Source organism: Sinocyclocheilus rhinocerous, unplaced genomic scaffold (genome assembly GCF_001515625.1).
Source record: "Sinocyclocheilus rhinocerous isolate Xijiao unplaced genomic scaffold, SAMN03320098_v1.1 scaffold2833, whole genome shotgun sequence".
Taxonomy (NCBI): Eukaryota; Metazoa; Chordata; class Actinopteri; order Cypriniformes; family Cyprinidae; genus Sinocyclocheilus; species Sinocyclocheilus rhinocerous.
Window position 1 is genome coordinate 151,931 of NW_015661854.1, and position 23,781 is coordinate 175,711.

Genomic DNA, 23,781 nt, shown 5'->3' on the forward strand with positions numbered 1-23,781 from the left:
GTTTCACCTTTCAGTGTGTGCCAAAGTCCAAGTTGGGTGAACTCTGATCTGCAAGTTTGCATTACGGAAAGATGTTTGACCAGTAGAGCATCTAAACAGATTTACTCACCCCTTGGTTCAATACAAAGAATAGGAATTTTAAAGCTGCATCTTGTGCATTGTTGAAGGAAAGTGGAGTATATAGCATATTTTAACAATAGAATTTATTATTATTTGAGATTTAGAAGTATTTTTTTTACTCTACAAGGGCACTTGTATGAACTCACAGGGAAATGATTTCATACATCTACTAAAAATGACCTTGAGACCAGGTGGTTAACAGTAATGGCTAGGACAAATGAAGTTAGCCACTTTTGTTTGCAGATGCTACTTGGTTTAATATTTTGTATCTAATGCAATGACAGCCTGACCTTTTTAAGTGTCCAAATAGTTTTGCTTTGGCTATCGTGGACGGATTCATTTTCCATTTTTTTTATATTTTACTCTTTTATGTACATGTATCAGCAGATGGAAAATGTGAAGACATTAATGTTTCTGTATATCTCCCCCAGATCTAGACGTATCCCTCCAGTTAAGTTTTAATTACCATCAGTTAAGTAACTCACTGGAAAATATTGAGCCTATATGAGATTAAAAATGGATTGACATTAAAGTCCTGCTTTTAACATTTCCCAAAAAGGGAACTCGGGCAATTGAGAGAGTATGATATCTATTAATAATATGAAAACTATATTACATCGTCATGATTAAATGACTGTCTGCTAGGTGCAAATTTAATTTCATGTGTTAATTGAGCTGAGCTTCATTCCGGTCCGTTGAATTGAGTGATGCTCAGAAGCTTCTAATTTGGAGTATCAAAGATCAGCGATCATAATATGATTTGAAACCGACTCCGATGAAAACCCTCTGAACATAAAAACCGAACAAAACATGATTGAACATTGCATTTTGATCAAGATGATCAAGCTCAGCAGGAATTGTTTTATTTTGTGGTGTAAAGGGCTCTTTTATTGCCTGCTGACCACAGAAGCAAAAATTTTCACACCCTTTTTCCAGTCTTTAGATGTTTTTGTTCTCTTTTCCCTTATTTTGGGTCTTCATTATGTTAATAATATATAAATGTCCTCTTTTCCCTCTCCCCTTCTTTTCCTGTAGCAATTATTGAACCCACAACAACTAGTGCTGTCTCAAGTCCAGGTCAGTATATGTCACATGCTGTACGCAGCTCAGTAAGGGATCCGAAATGCTGCACTAACCAAAAATGACCTCTTCTTCATTGCAATTTCTCCTCATTCCGGTCCGTTGAATTGAGTGATGCTCAGAAGCTTCTAATTTGGAGTATCAAAGATCAGCGATCATAATATGATTTGAACCGACTCCGATGAAAACCCTCTGAACATAAAAACCGAACAAAACATGATTGAACATTGCATTTTGATCAAGATGATCAAGCTCAGCAGGAATTGTTTTATTTTGTGGTGTAAAGGGCTCTTTTATTGCCTGCTGACCACAGAAGCAAAAATTTTCACACCCTTTTTCCAGTCTTTAGATGTTTTTGTTCTCTTTTCCCTTATTTTGGGTCTTCATTATGTTAATAATATATAAATGTCCTCTTTTCCCTCTCCCCTTCTTTTCCTGTAGCAATTATTGAACCCACAACAACTAGTGCTGTCTCAAGTCCAGGTCAGTATATGTCACATGCTGTACGCAGCTCAGTAAGGGATCCGAAATGCTGCACTAACCAAAAATGACCTCTTCTTCATTGCAATTTCTCCTTCTCTCGATTGGCCAGGATGCCTGCTGGCATTCAGCTTTGTGTGTCGTCACATTATTTTTATTTATTTATTTATTTTTTTCTAGGGCTGTCAATCAGTTATTTTTAAATCAAATAAAATACATTATACTTCAGTTAATTCATCGCTTATCAGTGTTTGCTGAGAAAGTAGTTGTAGCCATGATTCAGCTCCTAAAATCGACATTTAGAACCTATAATATGTAAATCTGCATTTACAATACTAAATACATTGTTTACTTATTTAGATAAAATGTTTTTGCATATTTTAATACGCTATTCATTAAAAAAAAAACTCTTTTTGTCTGACATTTCCAAAAGAGATTGTTCTCGGTTGAGTGAGTCATTGAGTTGTAGTCTCAAGAACCATCTAGACTGATTCAGTCTGGTTCTTAAACGAATCAGTTGAATCATTTAAAGATCCAAATCAAAAGAATAATTTGTTAACAAATTAGACATCAGTAAAAAAAGGAGATCAACTTTAAAAAATGTGTTAGGGCATTACTTTTGTTTCTTTAATTGCGTTTTTTATTTATTTATATATATACTGTATAATTGATCACTTTCAATTAAAAACGGAGTTCAATTGACAGCCCTAATATTTTTACTTTATTTCTTTGTGTTTCTTTGTGTTTTTTCCTTTAAACTTGTGGCATTGCACAGTACAGCACTGACACCCCTCTGAGCGAGCACTGTGGCGTTATAGTGGGCACTGTCATGTGTGGCACTGGGGCGAGTGGCTTTCCTAAATGCTGACTGCTTCTCTCTGGCTTCCTCATTCTCTGCTTTAGTGCGGGCTGCATGAAGGGCGGGATATTGATAATACGCCTCCTCGACTTCTCTCTTTTATTTGTTGTCTGCCATTTTCTCTCCTCCTGAGCAGCAACTGATTCCGCCGCCTCTGAACGTCTCTCACGATCTATGGCGTCGCTGTGTTCTCACTGTTGTGCTCCTTACTGAAATCACAGACCATGATATTCTCTTGCTGGGGGAGCGTGGTGTATTTGTGTGTGTGTGTGTGTGTGTGTGTGTGTGTGTGGGCCTGTGTGTAATAAAGGGATAGTTCACCCAAATATTTAAATTCTGCCATTATTTACTCACCTTCATTTTGTTTCAAACACATATGACTTTTTTCGTTCTTGTAACACAAAAAGAACAATTTTATGGAATTGCACTGGTCGCTGTTGGATATATATTGCCTGGTATCAGATATTTAATTGTGCATGCTCTTTTCTTCTATTTTTACATTTAGATTACTTTTGCCATCATCTAATGTTCACTTAGTTATCTTTCAAAAACACCAATCATTTAATGACACTGTTAAATCGACTCTCTAACAAAAATCTCAAAATTGAATATCCATGTTTTTATGAATATCCAATGAATATCCATTTACTGCACATTATAATGTTGTGATGCATTATAATGCTGTAATTCACTTGTAGCATTTAAAACAACTGATTATAATTGTTTAGTGTTTTATTTTTAGTTTATTTAGGCAAAATAGCGTAGAATTTTAATGTTTCATATTTTAATATCTATTTTAACAGTTATTGGAGCCAAACATGAAAATAATTATTGGCTTAACGTTATTGAAAACTGTTACTGGAATGCCAGGTTACAGAGTGCGCTGTTGGTTACAGTGTTTTCTTCTTGTTCATGTTTTAAACAATTTCTTTATTTTTGAAAATGCCATAATACAGTTCAAAATTCAAGTGTTTTTTTTTTTTTTAAACTGATAAATTTTCTAATATTTTATTTCCAATTATTTTAGTCAAAAGTATGCCAAATACAGTAAATATAATCGTAATTGTTGTGTTTGGGTTACTTTAGTTAATTAAGTTAAATGGTATGATATCATTGGCCGCCCTGCTCTTTAAGATATTACCATAAAAAAATCCATATCTTTCGACCACTAAGACTTGTGTGCTAAATTGCAAGTCTTCTGAAGCCAACAATAGCTTTGTATGTGGAAAAGTCCAAAGTAAATGAATCAGATGATCCAGTTCACAAAAACTGGCTGAATTCAAAATCATTTTGTGTCCAGATTGACCAGTAGATTCTTCAAAATTTCTACTTTTGTGTTTATTATTTATTTATTTATTTATTTTTGGTTGAACTATTCTTTTAAAACATGACTTTTAAAAGCCGGTGTGAAAATGTAATCCCTCAAATGGGATACATTATTTCCCCTAATGCTTTCTCTTTAGCACATCAACCAACGACATATACGGACACAATGCACACACTAACAATGTGTGTGTGATGTGTTGTATTGCATGACTGTTCTTAGTAACCACAATGAGTATCATTCAGCGTTACAGATCTTATTGCATTTTCATACTCCAGTTTACAGATATGCTACTGTATTAATAGGTATACCATTTGTATGGAATGGATATAATTAGCCATGGGGTCCTCTCACTGCCAGAGTTTAGACCTTTGCTAGTGTGTAGCCCTTAACTTTCATTTGATACAACGCTTGCAGAACAAATGACAATTTCATGGTCCACTGCAGTAGCGGCAGTATCAATCGCTGAGATAAACTGTCTCGACGTCCCACTGTTCTTGTTTTGTCCCAAGTTCCAAATTGTATTTCTAGTTAATTTTGTGCTGTCCTAGTTGAGCGACTTGGCTGAGAGAGGATAGTTTAAATTCCTCGCAACAGGTGCACTGCTTATTTGACAAAGAATATAAATGAATTAATACATGCTAATTATGTTTTGACATCTCTTCACAGGAGGGTTGGATTATGGGTATTCAGAAAGAAGCAATACATACGGTATGCAAACGGAATGATGTATAGAAATGTATATGAGCATGTATAAGGGGAGACCGAGGCTAGTTGTCACGCAGGGAATTGAATTGGTTATAGAGACAAGGGTATTTTCTTGTAAATGTCAGGTGTCACATGACTTTTGTATGTTGTAATTTTTTAATTACAATATTTATCGACCATTTTGTTTCTCATAATTGTTTTATTGATTGAATTGAGCTTTAAAAAACTATGTTAGGCTTTATAATGGCAGGTTCTATTGTGACAAGGTACTGCCTATGCTATAGTTGCACGTTGTCACACAAAAAAAAAATATATATATATCTTTTATCCTGGACAATAATGGTGGAATTTAATTTAGATTTAATAGCTTTTTGTAGTCAAGACTTAAATACAAAAATTGAGTTTTGACTATTAGCCCCAGTCTCCCCTATGAATAAAATTTACACATATAGCTATTAAATCCATTCTTTACTTTGTATGTGTGAGATATTTCATATTTGCTAGAATGGAAACAGGAGGAGATGTTAGATTTCTACAGAACAGATGCTTGTCGATACCTACTCATAGTTTTTTGTGTGATTTCGAAACATTTTGGCCTTTCTTTACACATTTACAACTGTGCTAAAAATGGCTATAATTAACTGTGAAAATCAATCCCTAGTTCACACGCAGTGTGCGCTTTTCTCCAAACACACTGCCAGTACTTTTGTGTTTCACTGTTGGCTGAAATAGCAGCTACATTCAGACATGCTTTTGATTCCACTGAAAACCAACCTGTCTCTTATTGGTACTCCTTCTGACAAATAGTTCAGACAGCTTCCACACAAAGTGAGATTTATGAAGTATTTGAGCTATTGGGATTCATACAAGATTTATTCAGTGTTTCATTTAAAAAAAAAATATATATATATATATATCTTATATATATTTATTGAGAGCTCAGGCCATAACACTGAAGTTATGATTTAAGTTTCTCTTGATGTTTTGTCACATGGATTGTACTAAAGTTGTTCTTTAGAGAAAGTGCAACCTTAAATGATTGGATTTTTTGTTTCTGTATCCTGTAGGTATATACAGTATACAGTGCTGGGCAGTGAAAATTGTAGTCCATTACTGATTACAAATTGCATGATAAAAATTGTAGTTAGTAAGGTAATCTAATAATTACTCATTTTAGGTAATTAATTCTGAGTACTTTTAAATAATTGTGTACCATATTGATATAAAATAAAAAATAGTGAGAAAATAAAATATATTCCATTCTTTATCAACAACATGAAATGCATTAAACATTACATTACTCCAGGGTTTCCCAAAATGGGGTTAATGAAAGAACTGCAGGGGGCTTTGAGTTGATGAAAAACTATAATTAATAAAATCATAAAAATTTCAGATTAAAATTTAAAAATATATTTGACAATCAAAACAAAACGTTTGAACACTAAAAATAGATTTATTTATTTTTTTACCTGCATGTCAATGTGACATTAACCAACATCAGAGAACTGATGTGAATGTGTTGTTAAATCATTGAAAATTTCAGGGGTCTTCAAGTAAATATTTTAGGTCAAATGGGATTTGCTAACAAAAAAAAATCAGGAATCCCTGCATTAAACAAACGAACATGAAAACAGCAATGACATTACATGTTTAAAGTTTTCCAAGTTTAAAAATTTTTTGTCCAGATCAGTAAATAGTGAGGATCACTGGATATGAAGACATTTCACAGCTGTATATCAGCTGTGTTTAGTAACTTGAAAAATTATTATTCATCTCATACATGGTCTAATTGACTGAGAGGTGCTTTTGTCTCCAAATTAATTTGCATGACATTTACATGGTCATTCTATATTGTGAATATAGTCAAAGCTAAGTGGTATGAGACCCAGTAGGATTTTTAGAAAGAACATTTCAAAAGAGAAAAAAAAATCATACAATCAATACTGTACAATTACAAATAATTTACTGCCATTGTGTGAATAATATGGAATCATGTAATCCATAAAAAAGTAACTGTAATCTCATTAGGAGCATTTTAAAATGTAATATAATTTAATTACAAGTACTTAATTTTTGGAATATGATTATGTAATCCTGATTACTTACATGTAATCAGTACTGTCCATCACTGACAGTATATAATCAAAACCTTATTCCTGGTTGATAGATTTAGTACTTTTAGACTTTTACAAAAGAGAAATTATTCAAGGAAATATGCAAAGTGAAATATTTTCAAATTATTATTTTCTTAGGGAGCTTTTTGAGGATCTTAATTTGACACTTTGTCCACGTTACATGTAATACTGTCCATCACTGACAGTATATAATCAAAACCTTATTCCTGGTTGATAGATTTAGTACTTTTAGACTTTTACAAAAGAGAAATTATTCAAGGAAATATGCAAAGTGAAATATTTTCAAATTATTATTTTCTTAGGGAGCTTTTTGAGGATCTTAATTTGACACTTTGTCCACGTTCAATTGTCTTCTCTTGATCCCATTCTTCAAACCTCCAAATGAGCTTAGTTACAGGGCTTAATCATGTTTAAGAGCATAACTATAGCTCTGATATTCTGCCCAACTGTGTCTCATTCACCATATCAACAAATGAGGTTATTAGTTGGATGTCATTAGTTTGACATTGCTTTTTTTCTTCCTCTGAGACTCACATGCCTGATTTTTGGTGTCTACAAAACAAAGCAATTACCGCTGTCATCAGATCAAGATACTCGCCTTTTTTGTTCTTTCAGCATCGCAAATGAAACTTTCACTTTTTATCTCCAATGTTAACTAATCTGGCAAACTTGATGGTATAGTGTTGTCAGTTTTTTTTACTTGTGAACTGTTACAATGCTGCATACCGAATCCTTGCAGTGGATTCCAAGCATATGGGAGAACATATGCCAAGCATGCATGGTGCATGAATACTGATTATTATTGCAAACACAGGGCCCTTTCGACCAAAATGAGCATCAGCGTGAGAGAGAGTTATTGCCCATGGACATGTGCTTGCTTAGAATGGAGATGTGGTTATAATTAGGTTGTTTACGTCGGATATGGTCTGCAATGAAATAGTGAGGATATAATATTTTTCTAATCCATATTTAGGTTTTATTTTTAGTTGTTTGTTGTCTGCATGTTCATGTCAGGGCTATGTTTTCAAAATAAATGCACTCTGTCATTTCATTTCTAGTTCATTTTTCTGTATTATTTCATTAAAATGTGGTTGTGCTGTTATAGGTCAAGATGTCAAAGATTCTTAGCATGAGATACTGGTGTTCTGGTGTCCTCAGAATGTTTCTTAACCTGCTTGACCAGCTAATCATCCAGTCAATCAACGAAGCAATATTGTCCTATTTTTACAAATAAAGAAATACATTTAAAAAAAATTGTTTATTAGTAAATAAATAATTTAATTAATTAATGACATAAAATGGAAAAGCTGAAGGTTCAAAAGCATTAAAGGATGGTACACACCATTCAAAAGTCTGAACTAAGGCTGCTTTCATTTGTTTAAAAATACAATAAAAACTGTGAAATATTATTACAATTTAAAAAAGTGTTGTCTAGATTTATATATTTTCATCAGCCATTACTCCAGTCTTCAGTGTCATGATTCTTGAGAAATCTTTTTAATATGCTGATTTGGTGCCCAAGAAGCGGCAGTATCAATCGCTGAGATAAACTGTCTCGACGTCCCACTGTTCTTGTTTTGTCCCAAGTTCCAAATTGTATTTCTAGTTAATTTTGTGCTGTCCTAGTTGAGCGACTTGGCCGAGAGAGGATAGTTTGAATTCCTTGCAACAGGTCCACTACTTATTTGACAAAGAATATAAATGAATTAATACATGCTAATTATGTTTTGACATCTCTTCACAGGAGGGTTGGATTATGGGTATTCAGAAAGAAGCAATACATACGGTATGCAAACGGAATGATGTATAGAAATGTATATGAGCATGTATAAGGGGAGACCGAGGCTAGTTGTCACGCAGGGAATTGAATTGGTTTTCGAGACAAGGGTATTTTCTTGTAAATGTCAGGTGTCACATGACTTTTGTACTGTATGTTGTAATTTTTTAATTACAATATTTATCGACCATTTTGTTTCTCATAATTGTTTTATTGATTGAATTGAGCTTTAAAAAACTATGTTAGGCTTTATAATGGCAGGTTCTATTGTGACAAGGTACTGCCTATGCTATAGTTGCACGTTGTCACACAAAAAAAAAATATATATATATCTTTTATCCTGGACAATAATGGTGGAATTTAATTTAGATTTAATAGCTTTTTGTAGTCAAGACTTAAATACAAAAATTGAGTTTTGACTATTAGCCCCAGTCTCCCCTATGAATAAAATTTACACATATAGCTATTAAATCCATTCTTTACTTTGTATGTGTGAGATATTTCATATTTGCTAGAATGGAAACAGGAGGAGATGTTAGATTTCTACAGAACAGATGCTTGTCGATACCTACTCATAGTTCTTTTGTGTGATTTCGAAACATTTTGGCCTTTCTTTACACATTTACAACTGTGCTAAAAATGGCTATAATTAACTGTGAAAATCAATCCCTAGTTCACACGCAGTGTGCGCTTTTCTCCAAACACACTGCCAGTACTTTTGTGTTTCACTGTTGGCTGAAATAGCAGCTACATTCAGACATGCTTTTGATTCCACTGAAAACCAACCTGTCTCTTATTGGTACTCCTTCTGACAAATAGTTCAGACAGCTTCCACACAAAGTGAGATTTATGAAGTATTTGAGCTATTGGGATTCATACAAGATTTATTCAGTGTTTCATTTAAAAAAAAAATATATATATATATATATCTTATATATATTTATTGAGAGCTCAGGCCATAACACTGAAGTTATGATTTAAGTTTCTCTTGATGTTTTGTCACATGGATTGTACTAAAGTTGTTCTTTAGAGAAAGTGCAACCTTAAATGATTGGATTTTTTGTTTCTGTATCCTGTAGGTATATACAGTATACAGTGCTGGGCAGTGAAAATTGTAGTCCATTACTGATTACAAATTGCATGATAAAAATTGTAGTTAGTAAGGTAATCTAATAATTACTCATTTTAGGTAATTAATTCTGAGTACTTTTAAATAATTGTGTACCATATTGATATAAAATAAAAAATAGTGAGAAAATAAAATATATTCCATTCTTTATCAACAACATGAAATGCATTAAACATTACATTACTCCAGGGTTTCCCAAAATGGGGTTAATGAAAGAACTGCAGGGGGCTTTGAGTTGATGAAAAACTATAATTAATAAAATCATAAAAATTTCAGATTAAAATTTAAAAATATATTTGACAATCAAAACAAAACGTTTGAACACTAAAAATAGATTTATTTATTTTTTTACCTGCATGTCAATGTGACATTAACCAACATCAGAGAACTGATGTGAATGTGTTGTTAAATCATTGAAAATTTCAGGGGTCTTCAAGTAAATATTTTAGGTCAAATGGGATTTGCTAACAAAAAAAAATCAGGAATCCCTGCATTAAACAAACGAACATGAAAACAGCAATGACATTACATGTTTAAAGTTTTCCAAGTTTAAAAATTTTTTGTCCAGATCAGTAAATAGTGAGGATCACTGGATATGAAGACATTTCACAGCTGTATATCAGCTGTGTTTAGTAACTTGAAAAATTATTATTCATCTCATACATGGTCTAATTGACTGAGAGGTGCTTTTGTCCCCAAATTAATTTGCATGACATTTACATGGTCATTCTATATTGTGAATATAGTCAAAGCTAAGTGGTATGAGACCCAGTAGGATTTTTAGAAAGAAAATTTCAAAAGAGAAAAAAAAATCATACAATCAATACTGTACAATTACAAATAATTTACTGCCATTGTGTGAATAATATGGAATCATGTAATCCATAAAAAAGTAACTGTAATCTCATTAGGAGCATTTTAAAATGTAATATAATTTAATTACAAGTACTTAATTTTTGGAATATGATTATGTAATCCTGATTACTTACATGTAATCAGTACTGTCCATCACTGACAGTATATAATCAAAACCTTATTCCTGGTTGATAGATTTAGTACTTTTAGACTTTTACAAAAGAGAAATTATTCAAGGAAATATGCAAAGTGAAATATTTTCAAATTATTATTTTCTTAGGGAGCTTTTTGAGGATCTTAATTTGACACTTTGTCCACGTTCAATTGTCTTCTCTTGATCCCATTCTTCAAACCTCCAAATGAGCTTAGTTACAGGGCTTAATCATGTTTAAGAGCATAACTATAGCTCTGATATTCTGCCCAACTGTGTCTCATTCACCATATCAACAAATGAGGTTATTAGTTGGATGTCATTAGTTTGACATTGCTTTTTTTCTTCCTCTGAGACTCACATGCCTGATTTTTGGTGTCTACAAAACAAAGCAATTACCGCTGTCATCAGATCAAGATACTCGCCTTTTTTGTTCTTTCAGCATCGCAAATGAAACTTTCACTTTTTATCTCCAATGTTAACTAATCTGGCAAACTTGATGGTATAGTGTTGTCAGTTTTTTTTACTTGTGAACTGTTACAATGCTGCATACCGAATCCTTGCAGTGGATTCCAAGCATATGGGAGAACATATGCCAAGCATGCATGGTGCATGAATACTGATTATTATTGCAAACACAGGGCCCTTTCGACCAAAATGAGCATCAGCGTGAGAGAGAGTTATTGCCCATGGACATGTGCTTGCTTAGAATGGAGATGTGGTTATAATTAGGTTGTTTACGTCGGATATGGTCTGCAATGAAATAGTGAGGATATAATATTTTTCTAATCCATATTTAGGTTTTATTTTTAGTTGTTTGTTGTCTGCATGTTCATGTCAGGGCTATGTTTTCAAAATAAATGCACTCTGTCATTTCATTTCTAGTTCATTTTTCTGTATTATTTCATTAAAACGTGCAACTTAAAATTTTCTGTTTTTTAAAATGCAATTTACTCCTGTAATGGAAAAACTGAATTTTCAGCAGCGATTACTCCAGTCTTAAGTGTCATATTATTCTTCAGAAATCATTTGAATATGCTGATTTAGTGCCCAAGAAAAAAAAATAATAATAACATGTTATTATCAGTGTTGAAAAGACTAGTGCTGCCTAATATTTTTATAAAAACCTAATAATTTTTTTCAGGAATTTTTTATGAATGGAAAGTTCAAAAGCACAGCCTTTACTATAAATCTTTTGTAACATTGTAAATGCCTTTGCTGTCAATTTAACATGTCCTTGCTGAATAAAAGTTTTAATTCCTTAAAAAATATATATATTACTGCCTTTTGGAAGGTAGTGTATAATTTCATGCATCTAGGGCTCTTGAGCTCAAATTAATCTACTTTTTTTTTTTTTTTTACTTACTTTAATACTCTTAAATGTTCTAAAGTATTTTTCTTAACTTAAAAAATGCCTCTCAAGCACTAAAACCCAAGTCATTTATCCTCCCATTTTATCTCTGCCTTGCAGAAATGTGCTATTTTTGTGAAGAGGTCCCACTCATGTGGAGTTTCCTCTTGTAGTGTTTTATAGTGTGCCAGATTTGAATAGAACGCCTTATATGAGACTTTTACTTACAGCCATTAAAACATTTTGTAATCACCTGCTCATCTTCATGTCGCATGTATGATGGGATACAAAAGGAGTTATTGAATAAAAAAAATGAGTTGCTTTTTTTCCAAAGACGTTTTCCATATAAAAGTGGATGATGACCACCAGTGGCTGTCAAGCTTCTAAATGACAAAAAAAGTACCATGATTGTCAGTGAATAACATTTTACATTTTAATCTGCTCCTCACACAAAGCTGTCATATGGCCCAAAACGATCTGGAGCACATGAGTAACATGGTACCTATTGGTACTTTTTGGAGAGTGTGATTCGATGCTGACATTTTTCATTTTTGAATAATCTGTCCCTATATATTAAAATAGAAAACAGTTATTTTAAATTTTAATAATCATTACTATACAGTAATGCTGTTTTTACTGTATTTTTTTTATTAAATAAATGTACCCTTGGTGAGCATAAGAGACTTCTTTCAAAAACATTTTTAAAAAATTATACTGACCCCAAACTTTAAACAGTAATGTCTCTGTGTGTAAACATCTAAGTATTCTGGTTAAAAATCAAGTGAAATTCTTAGACCTGGTATGTCCCACATGGCTGTAAAAAGAGTCCACTGAAGGTGAGTGTTGTGAGAACCCAAATGCATTTTATTATATCTTAAAAGTGAGCAGATAAATAATAAACACAGACATGGCTTGGCTTGACTTGACTTGACTTGACAAAACAAGAACATAGACATGGACACAAGTCACCAACAGTAGTTACAGGCAACATAAGGGCTGTATATACCAAATGATAGGAGAACACATGGCAAGAACAACCAATGACAGAAAGCAGACCTGAAGACCACATGACAAGACAATGAACCAATGAAAGCATGACACACAAACTAAAGGAACACAAGAGGAACAAAGGAAACACATGACATGAGACCATGACATGAAGCTAAATTACAAAATAAAAGACATGAAACTTAAACTTGAAACAAAACCCAAAAACACATTACAAGGGCACATGCTTCAGGCTTGCCGTGGATTTTGGCATTATATTTTGTATTAAAACTCACCTTGTCGCTCCATGGTTCAATATTATATTATATGTTCAAAATTTTTAGCTTAGCTGGCTGTCGTTCAGCCACTATCCACATATCCGTCTTTTTTATTTGTTTAATCCTTCAGGCTTGTGGTCTCCTGGCACTAGTGGCCTATCGGGGAATAATCCTGTTTAGCGATTCTTTCAGGTGTGCTTATCAGATTTATGCTGCATCAGGAAGGGCGAGATCAATGGAGGGAGAGACCCCTTGTAAAGACGTGATGTGGCGCTACCTGACCTTCATTTTGCTTCGCGTTATAAAAAAAGCGCCATCATTTCTGGTTGTGGATGATAAGCGCGTGGCATGTCATAAATCTTTCTTGACCTCTAGATTCTAAACAGGCATGGCTTGAGCAATAATGCTTGCATTCAATATGGTTCAACTAGAGTCTCATGTGTGCTTTTGTGGAAGACATCCCCTGTCTAAATGATCCTGTGTTTACATGAGCCCTCGGAATAGCTCAAAAATCAATACTGTGCCCTGTTCTGCATACTGATGTGCTTTGCTTTGATCTCGCATTCAGGGGCATACAGTGAATCGGTTTAATTGTACATCACAGAAAAGCTTTCTGCTGTGTTTCACTATGTTGCTTTCTTTAGTGCTTATGCACCAATGGATGAACTCCCTGATCAGATTTTGTAGCAATAATACTCTCTGGAAGATTTAGTGTAAAATCGATGACTCTCAGCCTTAATTATTTTAATTTCAATATATGTGTGTTTTAGAATCAGAATGATTTTTTGTCTGAGGTTCACCCACGCAAGGAATTTGAACTGGCAACAAAGCTTGCTGTACAGAAATAAAACAGCTGGATTACAAAAGAAAAATATATTTGCAGGGTAATACAAACAAGATTATATGAATACAAGTGGTATGTGTACAGAGATCGGCTATTCTGTATATAGAAATGTGAAGCAGAAAATTAATATGTACAGGGCAGATGGATCTGTACAGCTAGTATGAATATGAAGAAATAGAAATGTCAAACAAAAGTTAAAAATACAGAATTTGCATATTGCACAGATGGGTTTGTACAGGTATCATGTATAAATATGAATTTACATATTGCACATGAATTTTATCACTCACTAGAGATGTGCCCGAGTATTCAGTTTTGTGCAGGTTTCCAAATTAACACTCAGTGAGCACCAATTGCAAGTAAAAATTGGCTTTACGGGGAAAAGGAAAACAAACTTGTACAGTACGCCAGTTGGCCAGTAGCTTCTTTTCTTCAGATCTCCATGTGGCAGCACATATGTGAAATACTCCTCATATTAGGCCACCAAAACAAAAATATGAGAAACAAAACTACAATTTTTGTGTTTCGCTTGTTGATCCATCAGTGTTTCCTGCACTAAATTATCAGAGCTTGGCAAGAGAAATCATTTATTACCTAAAATCATACTTATTATACTTGATAGTTAAAACCCCAAAACAAAACTGTCTTCATTTTGTTACTGACTACTGAAAATAATACTTGCAATTAAGTGAGTCAGACATTGAATCTGAACAATATGATTCAGCAAAAGGTCCATCAGACTGATTCAAACCAATAACTCATCCTTTTGAAATGTTCATCCAACGAACCAGCTCATAAGATTCATTAGTTCAGGAAATTGGACTACATTGGTCAGACGCATTCTATGTTTATTTTTGTGTGCAGCCCATAGGGCTGTCAAAATGACTGAAAAACTAAATTCGAATTTTCTACTTAAATATTATCAAAATTCGAATTGGATTTTTTTTTTTTGATTCGACGAATATTCGAAATTCGAATTTTTTTGACAGCCCTAGCAGCCCACAAGGACAACTTAATATAAAGACATTTCCTGCTATTATTTCATGGTACACAGATTTTATTGCATCACATTCAATACAGACTACGAGCTTGCATTCACAACTCGGGTAAAATATGATTTCTTTTGCCGTGGCACTGGCGATTTAGTTCTGTTTTTCACAAATATGGAAGGAAAAAAAACTGCTAAAAAACTTTATTAACTTTAAACTTATTAAGAGCAAAAATAGGCCTGTATATTAATAAAACAAAAATGCAAATTCCAGTTTCGTGACCGGTATGCAATATTTATGAGCATAAATTTTCTATCATTGCCAGGTGTGGCAAAAAAAGTATATTTTGGACCATGGTTCTGAATATGTGTTGTTTTGCCACTAATGTTGCTTTCATCATTTTCCACATGCATAAATTAGCATCCAAGCACACATAACATACCAGAACTGTCCTATTCAGAATTCTGTGAGCCAGCGCTGTCTTTTTTCTACCTACACTAAACACAAACGAAAACATGCTTTTTTCATGGGCTAAAATCTCCTACCAGGGGCAAAAATGCACTCTTCCTCTTGTGAAGATTAATCTTTAGCCTTGAGCTCTGTACCCTCTTTGAGATGTCATGTTCTGCCACAAATGGGCAATAGCAAAGGATCACTCACATCCAGTCCATTCTCCTATACTGAATCACCCCCACCTTTCCTTCCCATCTCTCTCTCTCCCTCTCCTACGCTCAATTATCTGTGCTTCTCCTACATGCACTCTCAGCCTGATTATCTCACCCACTCTGGGGCTCCTTCACTGGGCTGTCCATTAAATGGTATCCGTAGCTTCTCTCTCCCTTCCCCCCACACACACCAGCACCAGATCTGCACAAAAGCATCATGGCCCAAACAAGTGCCTGGGTGCAAAGGATGAGCAGGTTAATGTTCAGGTATAAATGCAAAAGCTTTGCAAAAAAGTCAGCAGAGGGGACATTTTTCAGTGAAATCTCACATGCATTTAGTTTGTAATACCTGGACAACATATACCAGTAGAGCAAAATTGCATTGTCGGGGGTTTCGGAGGAAAATGTATATGCAAGCACCTGCTCAGGATTGACGAGATTTTGCATGGAACTTCCTTTGTTTTGACAGGGTCCCATCTCCTTGTTGGTTATTTCTCCTTCCTCCTCTCTTTTCTGCTCTTGATCTCAAAGAAAAGCTTTTATCTTGTCAGTCCCATTTCAGTCCCATCTTGAATATTAGCTATCATCCTTTCTGTCTGTGTAAATGTATAATACAAATGCACATACACATACACAGACTGACATGGATATGCTATATATGTATTACTGTACGGGTAAATTTTTATGCATTTAGTTTTTTTCTATGGGCACTTGTAGTCCAAATTTATTTTGATTAATTGATTGAATAAAATGTCCAAATCCTTTGTCTTGATGAGGCAAATTTTATAGTATTTTATATATCCTACATATATTTAAATAATATTTTCACACTTTTTGCATAATTTTACTAAATTACTTGATCGGAAATGCAATAAAATACATACACTTAAAAAATATATTTTTGGGGTTTTGTGTAGATAGATAGATTTTTTGCCCAAATTTTAATGTGATCTTCAGAGCAAAACTGAAATCTGTTTGTTTTACAAAAAAAAAAAAAAAAAACCTCTTCCACATAAATGTGCCAGAAGTTGAAGAAACACTCATTATTATACTACATGCCTACAGCAAAGGGCCATGGTCTGTTTCTTCCTTCTCGACATTGACCGTTATTCAAATTTATACTAACGATGGCCTACTAATTTAAAATGCACATGCGATTGTCTTTAAATGATAATGTCATAAGGAGTGTCATTAGGAAGTTGGTTTTCAGTGCTCTTTCATGTGGCTAAGCTGAAGGGGGAAATAATGTTCTTTCAGCGTGATTTCAAGCCGCAAACTAATGGATCTCACTTGGAGAGTGTTTTACATTTTTATTTCTTTTTTTTTTCCAGAGTGCAAAAACCCCTCATGAGTCAATAACTCTCAATCTGTTTCTCACTGACACAGTTTACAATATGTGTGGAATGGATTTTATGACATGAGAATGATAGTGTCAGTGGATAGCTCTTTGTTGATGATACAGTAGTTACACTGTGAAGATGCATAATCACTCCTGTCATTCTTGCCAGAAAGTATTTTTTTGTTCAGCCATCTAGACGCAGATTTACAGGGCTTTAGCTGAGAACAAACTTTGTTTTTATGCAGAAGATTGTTCCTTGAGCCACTAATGGTAATGGCGTTCTCAGAGAACCAATGCTTGTAGCTATTTTAAGGTTTTGTGTATGAACAACTCACAGTTCTCATGTTGGTGAGGTTAGCGGAGACAATTTGTAGCCGGGACATTAATTCAGACTTTCAAGTCACGCCGACAGGGCTCTTGTTATCTTGCTGTGTCTGTCTAAAATGGCCTCTGAACCTCAGGGCTTGTATTTATAAGAATATATTTCCTACCTTATTTACATGTTTGAGGGATTGAAATTCTTTGCCTCAGAATGATGAAATGGGGAAGTTGCATCATAAAGCTATTGTCCTCCTCACTACAATCACAGCTTCTCCTCACAGGGGCTCATTAAATGACCGTTTCACTGCTTGGAAAATGGCAGCTAAAGCATTGAAGTGTGTTTGATTGAAAGGAAATTCTAAACTGACCGCGGTGAAATGGCATGAATAAGTCGCTTCGTTTTAGGAATGTGCCAGCAGCCAGGGGAAAAAAAACTGTTTTAGATGCAGTAACAAAACAAAAATCTACAACAGTTCACAAGCCAACTTCTACAAATTAGGAGAAATTGATGTGAAACTAAAATGCAGTATTATTGGAAATAAGCTGCTGTTCATCCACACTGTGACATTTGTTTGTTTCTATTATTACTAATGAGCTATTTTGGTAAAACAAAGATAATTTATCTCAAAGAAGTGAAATATGCAATATACTAGCTAGATCTAGATCATTCTTCACTGACATGACTTGCATTAAAACTGTGTACACTTTCATTACGCAGACTTTTACAGTCTTATTAAAGTCAAACTTCTTTCCAGTCATTATAGTCTGAGAATCTCAGTCTCCTCTAGAATGATCTCTGACTAGATTTTTTTTTTTCTTATTCTGCCATCCAATTATCTCTGAAGCCAGTTGAGGCAGGTTGTGCTCTCTCCTGAACGTGGCAAAACCTCTGTCACTCTTCACCTTTTCCCCATCTCTCTCTCTCTGTCTTTCATTTCATCTCTCTACCAGCTGCTCCACCCATCCACAGCCTTTCCTGCTCACTCACCATTGCAGAACTGAAATCCTGCTCACTTTACCTGAACCATAAACAAGCCTTATTAAGACATGCTTCACAGCCATGTTGTGCCAAGGATAGATTTAGTTAAAGCGATAGTTCACCCAAAAATGAAATTTTGGTCATTATTTTCTCACCCTCATGTTGCTCCAAACCTGTATAACTTACTTGCATTGTTGGAAAACAATTTTTTTTTCTCCATACGTTGAGAGTCAGTGGGGTCTAAACAACACTGAACTCCAATTTTAATTTTTGCCTTAGCTATTCCTTGTAATTTTGATCTGTTCCTCATACAACCCACCAGAGGACAGAAAGTCATTTAGTTTTTGGTTTAACTGTTTATTTTAAAACTATATATATTAATGCATATGCAAAGGTATGTGTACAGTGCAAGTGATGTTAATTTTGTCATGAGCATAGTATGTGCACGGCTATAAGGTGACAACACTGTGGCGGCGCGTTGTTTCACAGTCGAAAAAGAAACAAAGGAGACAGAACAACAATAAACTACTGGAGGCCCAACAACAATGGACAATCGCATTGAAAAGCACTTGTGTGAAGGAGTTAAAAGATAGACAGAGATATTTTTATCAGACATAACCTCACTGTTATGTTATGTGAGGTTAACCTTTCAAGCCAAGCATGAAACTTTCTAGTGTCCATACGTTCAGCGCCTGTGTTTGAAAGGCTATGCGTTTGGCTGTACACATATACTAAGCATTTGCGTTATCACTGCAGTATACTTTGGGCTTAAAGGGGTCATATGACGTTGCTAAAAAGAACATTATCTTGTGTATTTGGTGTAATGCAATGTGTTTATGCGGTTTAAGGTTAAAAAAACACATTATTTTCCACATAATGTACATTATTGTTGTTCCTCTTTAGAGTGAGCGATCCGGCGATCCACAAGGCGAAGTTGATGTATTTCCTCAGCGACCAGCACGGATCAGCTCTAGGCATGACAAAGCAAGAGATAGGAAAAATTGAAATCGCATCATATGACCCCTTTAAGATTGTGTCATGGTGATGACAAATGCAGTATTCTTCATTTCAGATATATATTTTTTCAAAAAATTCAAGACATTTATGTACACCCTTTATTTTTCTTTCTTTCTTTGCCTTTTAACATTGAGAACAACAGAAAAAACTGGACAGAGAGAGCTGGAATGACATTTGTACATATTGCAGGCCAGATTCGAACCTGCATTTCTGTGAGCACAACTGTTTTTAAATGTCATGAGCACAGCCAGGTACAAATGCTTTTTTCACACGATTATGAAAGTTAATGTAATTTTACAGACAGCTGTTCCCATTTAAAAGGTAATGTGTGTAATTGTTTTGATGTTAAAATACTTTCTCCTGTCCCAGCTTAATATGCAGAGACAACTATAAGTAAGCCATTATGGGCTGATTTCCTTGAGAAGTGTAAACACTTTGGCATTATCAAAACATTGCCCTGCTTGTTTGAGCAGCCTGACAACAGCAAGAGTGGCTCTACCAATGGCGTGAGTTTGGGGCGTGGCTATCTGTTTAACTGACCAATGGCATACAGGGGGGTTGTTTGGGTAACCAGTAAGGTTTTTTGCAACTCTCCGAATGAGAATCTTCAACATGCAGATTATAATATGCTTGAGTAACGTATATTGGAAGATGTTTTTTGTTGTAAGCTTTATCGCTGTAGTTACTGATCTAATTCCTCTATAGCCAATAACCAATCACCTCTCGCTCTTTCTCTCTCTCTTTCCCTTGGATAAAGCCGGGTACACACTGTACGATTTTGGCCACGATTTGGCTGCCTAAGACAATTTTTGGAAATCCTAAAAGATTCCTCTGATCCTAGGCTAAAATCTGAAGTCTTTGGTCTTTTATTTGACATGTTCACCGACAGCCAATTAATGACTATTGCCATCAAATTTGACCTCCAATGAAATTCTGACTGTGTCAGAAGATTTGGCGCACGGTCCTGCAGTGTGACTTCTCCTACGACGAACGTCAGATTGTCTTCGTTTTTCAAGACTAGCCATGATCAAAATTAACGCTGGAATTTGCGTTGTTATGGTGTGTGTCCACTGGAGCGGAGCAGTGCGAGTGCTTTTAATTCATTTATATAGAAGTTCATAGAAATGAACTTATGTAGAATTTCCATAGGAATGAACTGAAAACGCTCTCTCTGCTCCACGCCAGTGGACACGCACCGTTAACCACCATTTCATTCCTGTGTGTAATGCAGCTCACCTTCACCGAACGTGTCATGAGTTCATGTTTCTTGCGCGGGTCCGTTTTTAGCACGTCTTGACTGTCGTACAGTCTGACATTAATGACAGCTGAGATCCTACAGTGTGACATGAGGATCATGTTCGTACAGTCTGACAAGCAACAATCATAAAGGACTAAATCGTACAGTGTGCGCACGGCTTAAAATGGGTGCTTCTTTAATCACATCTCTTTAATCACAGATATCGTGTGCTCCATCATCATAAGCTCTAAACATATTTTTTAAACTTCAAATTAAGAAATTTGCCTTGAGGCCTCAGCTCTCTCAAGGGCTCATTTTCTAAATACCTCAGATAACATCAAGACTACACACAGGCATGCAAAAACCTCCTTGGGACATGTCACTTTCTCTTTCTGTGTTGTGTGAAAGATTAAGGTCAGTAAGCAGTGTGATCTCTTTGACGAGATCTTAAGTTGCAATTCCCAAGACCTTGTTGCTGCCAAAATTCCAAACACTTTTTCGAGGATCCCGCCAGAATGTGACTAGTCAAACAATCGACATTAATAAGTCCCGTCTTACATCCTGTCCACACTGACAATGCTAATTTGTATGCGAAGGATTGGCAGACACTTTTGTCTGAGCTGCTTTGAGAAAAGAGGATTAGTGAGTTTGCTTTGCTTTAGTTTTTATAGTGTTTTACTGTCACAGAACCTTTTGAGCGTTACAGCATTACCCCGGTGGTTCTCTCTCATGCGCCATCATCAAAGTAAAGCGGAGGAGTATTAAAACCTTGACTTCCCTCACCCAAGTGTTTTGCGGTTCTTGTGGGGGGGCTTTTTATTATTATTCCCAGAGATATGTTTGCTACCTTGGGTTGTTTATTTCTAACGGCTGTACATGTTTTCCATGAGATTAGTTTTTGATAGTGTGTCCTTTCTTTTCTTTGTTGACATTTAGATGATTGAAGTGGGTTTATTCTTTAGATGAACAGCAGGTCTTTTGGAGCACTGAGACGGAGGTGTCGTTCACTGTCTGGGGAAAGAAGAGGGAAAACAGTTTCACTTAAGAGACTTTATTTTACAAGCAGATGTCAGATGTTATTTGGTGCTAGTATAAACTCGCATTCTATTGATACACAGAGCTTGGCATTTTGACTGCACTAGCATTTGGCTCCTCCAAGGGTTAATCTCAATCACAGTTATTCAAATAACTATAATTGGATTTTTCGATCATCCTGAGAGAAGGGCATAATTTGTTTTTGTCTTGTATTAGTTTCTTTCAATGTCTTTAATGAAGGACCCTGTGGGTGGGGGGTTTGTTTGGATGCCACGTTCATGCACTCTCTCAGCGGCAAAGCCAGATATGAAACTATTATCTGAGTTTTGCTTCATGGCCATGACTCAAATAAGACCAACAAGCAGCCTAATTGTCTCGCAATTAGCTAAATTTCTCTTGACCAAAAATAAATAAATACTGATGAAATACTGATGAAATGAAGTGCTTGCAGTGGTATTTGTTGTTCTTATATTTGGAATTGAATTTTTATGGTTTGGTTTGTGAGAAGGGTCATATTAATTCCTGTCTGTAGAGAATGTGAGATTTGAAGTATTCTGCAGGACAAATGATTAGATATTTAGTCAATGTTATTGTTATTTAGTTAATGTTATACAACTCAAGAAAAGGTTTTAATCATTAGGTAAGATCTATGATATAAGTACCTCACTTTTTAATTCAGATTTTCTTTTTGTAGGCAATGAGTAATTTATAATGTAATAATTGGTTTGCATTGAATAAATCAACAATCATTGTTAAGAAAATATGTACATTGTATATGTGCAATATATGTGACATCTTAGTATTTTTAATGCTATTTATATACATGCATGCATTCATACAGCACTTAAAGCATTGCCCTCATCATTTTTATGTCAAGAAAGCAATTTTCATGCATAAGCCTTTGAACCTGGCACAAAGAAAGGGGGAAAAATCTAGACTAGTCTATAATTGTTGAAACTATAGTGAGGAAGATTCTGTCAGTATAAACTAAGTATGTTTTGTGTAGAAATTTTAAACTCAGTCAAGGGTTGGCTAAAGATTATTTATATCACTTCCATTTTTTTTATTTGCATATTTAATTATTCTTAAATATTATTCAAAGCACTTAGTGGTTTGACTCATACTATTTACTTTTCTAATTATTTATGCTCTTACCACCAACATTATAGACTTCATGTCAAATACAAAAAGTCAATTTTGAAGCAGTTGTATAAATAACTACTGAAATGAAAATAATTCTTTCTTTTTACTTAAGAAAAGCCCGGATGACTTTATTTATTTATTTATTTTTACATTTTTTACATTTTACACAATAGTCTGAGGTGCAAAAGAGTACTGTATAATACCTAGAAGGTTTACCTTCCTCAGTTTTGAAAGAGCATATTAATTGACAGGGAACCACCACAAAATTGGATTTTCATTATGATGGGAAAACTGACGCTTTCAAAAATGCTTGTGAACATTTTATCATTAGCTTCTTGGCAGAAGGCATTTTGGGTGCTCCCTGGAGTTTAACAATACCTCAAACACCACAAATCTTATTCATGAACATAACTTATTCAAAGGGCTTTGTCAGCTCCATAATGTGGAAATAGGACTCTATGCGGAGAGGAGTGGTACAAGCAGATGAATACTGGAAAACACTGAATTTCATGAGAATCTGTTGTCATGCACAAAGAGTGCCCTAAAGTTACTTGTTTGATCAAGGGGTCAGGGTTTGTCTGGTTAGCATGGCCCTCTTAGCCCCTGCTGGTAGATGCCATAACCGTCTGGCAGCAATGTATTCTGATTTAATAAAAATGGATACAGTATATTGCATTATGTTATGTTTTATGTTGTGTACAGTGTTGGGCAGTAACTAGTTACAACTTAGTTACTGTAATAATATTACTTTTTGCAGTAACTAGTAGTGTAACTAATTACTAATAAGATTTCAGTAATAATATTACAGTTACCATCCATAAAACAGTTACTTAGATACTTTTGATGCCTCAACCCCACTGATTTAAAATCCAATAATCAAATAATTCCTAGATTTATTTTCATAATTTTCACGACTCGCACAGGCACATGAAGTCACCAGTGCATCAGGAAAGCTTGGAATATGGAAAAGCTTACATT

At 34.7% G+C, this 23,781-nt stretch overlaps 1 protein-coding gene across 3 annotated transcripts in view; it reads left to right on the forward strand.

Moving 5' to 3' along the window:
- LOC107726517 (neuronal growth regulator 1-like) overlaps nt 1–23,781 on the forward strand; it is a 122,564-nt gene that overhangs the window by 78,195 nt on the left and 20,588 nt on the right. The window contains exons 7-8 of one of the 3 annotated variants that reach the window (XM_016536131.1): nt 1,642–1,683; nt 4,533–4,606. The exons of 1 other annotated variant lie outside the window; for it this stretch is intronic. In XM_016536131.1, the coding sequence (XP_016391617.1) occupies nt 1,642–1,683; nt 4,533–4,591 (101 nt within the window). In that variant the 3' untranslated portion in view covers nt 4,592–4,606. Of the gene's footprint in view, nt 1–1,641; nt 1,684–4,532; nt 4,607–23,781 lie in introns of those variants that run through there. One more of the 3 variants, XM_016536129.1, reaches the window with a different exon arrangement.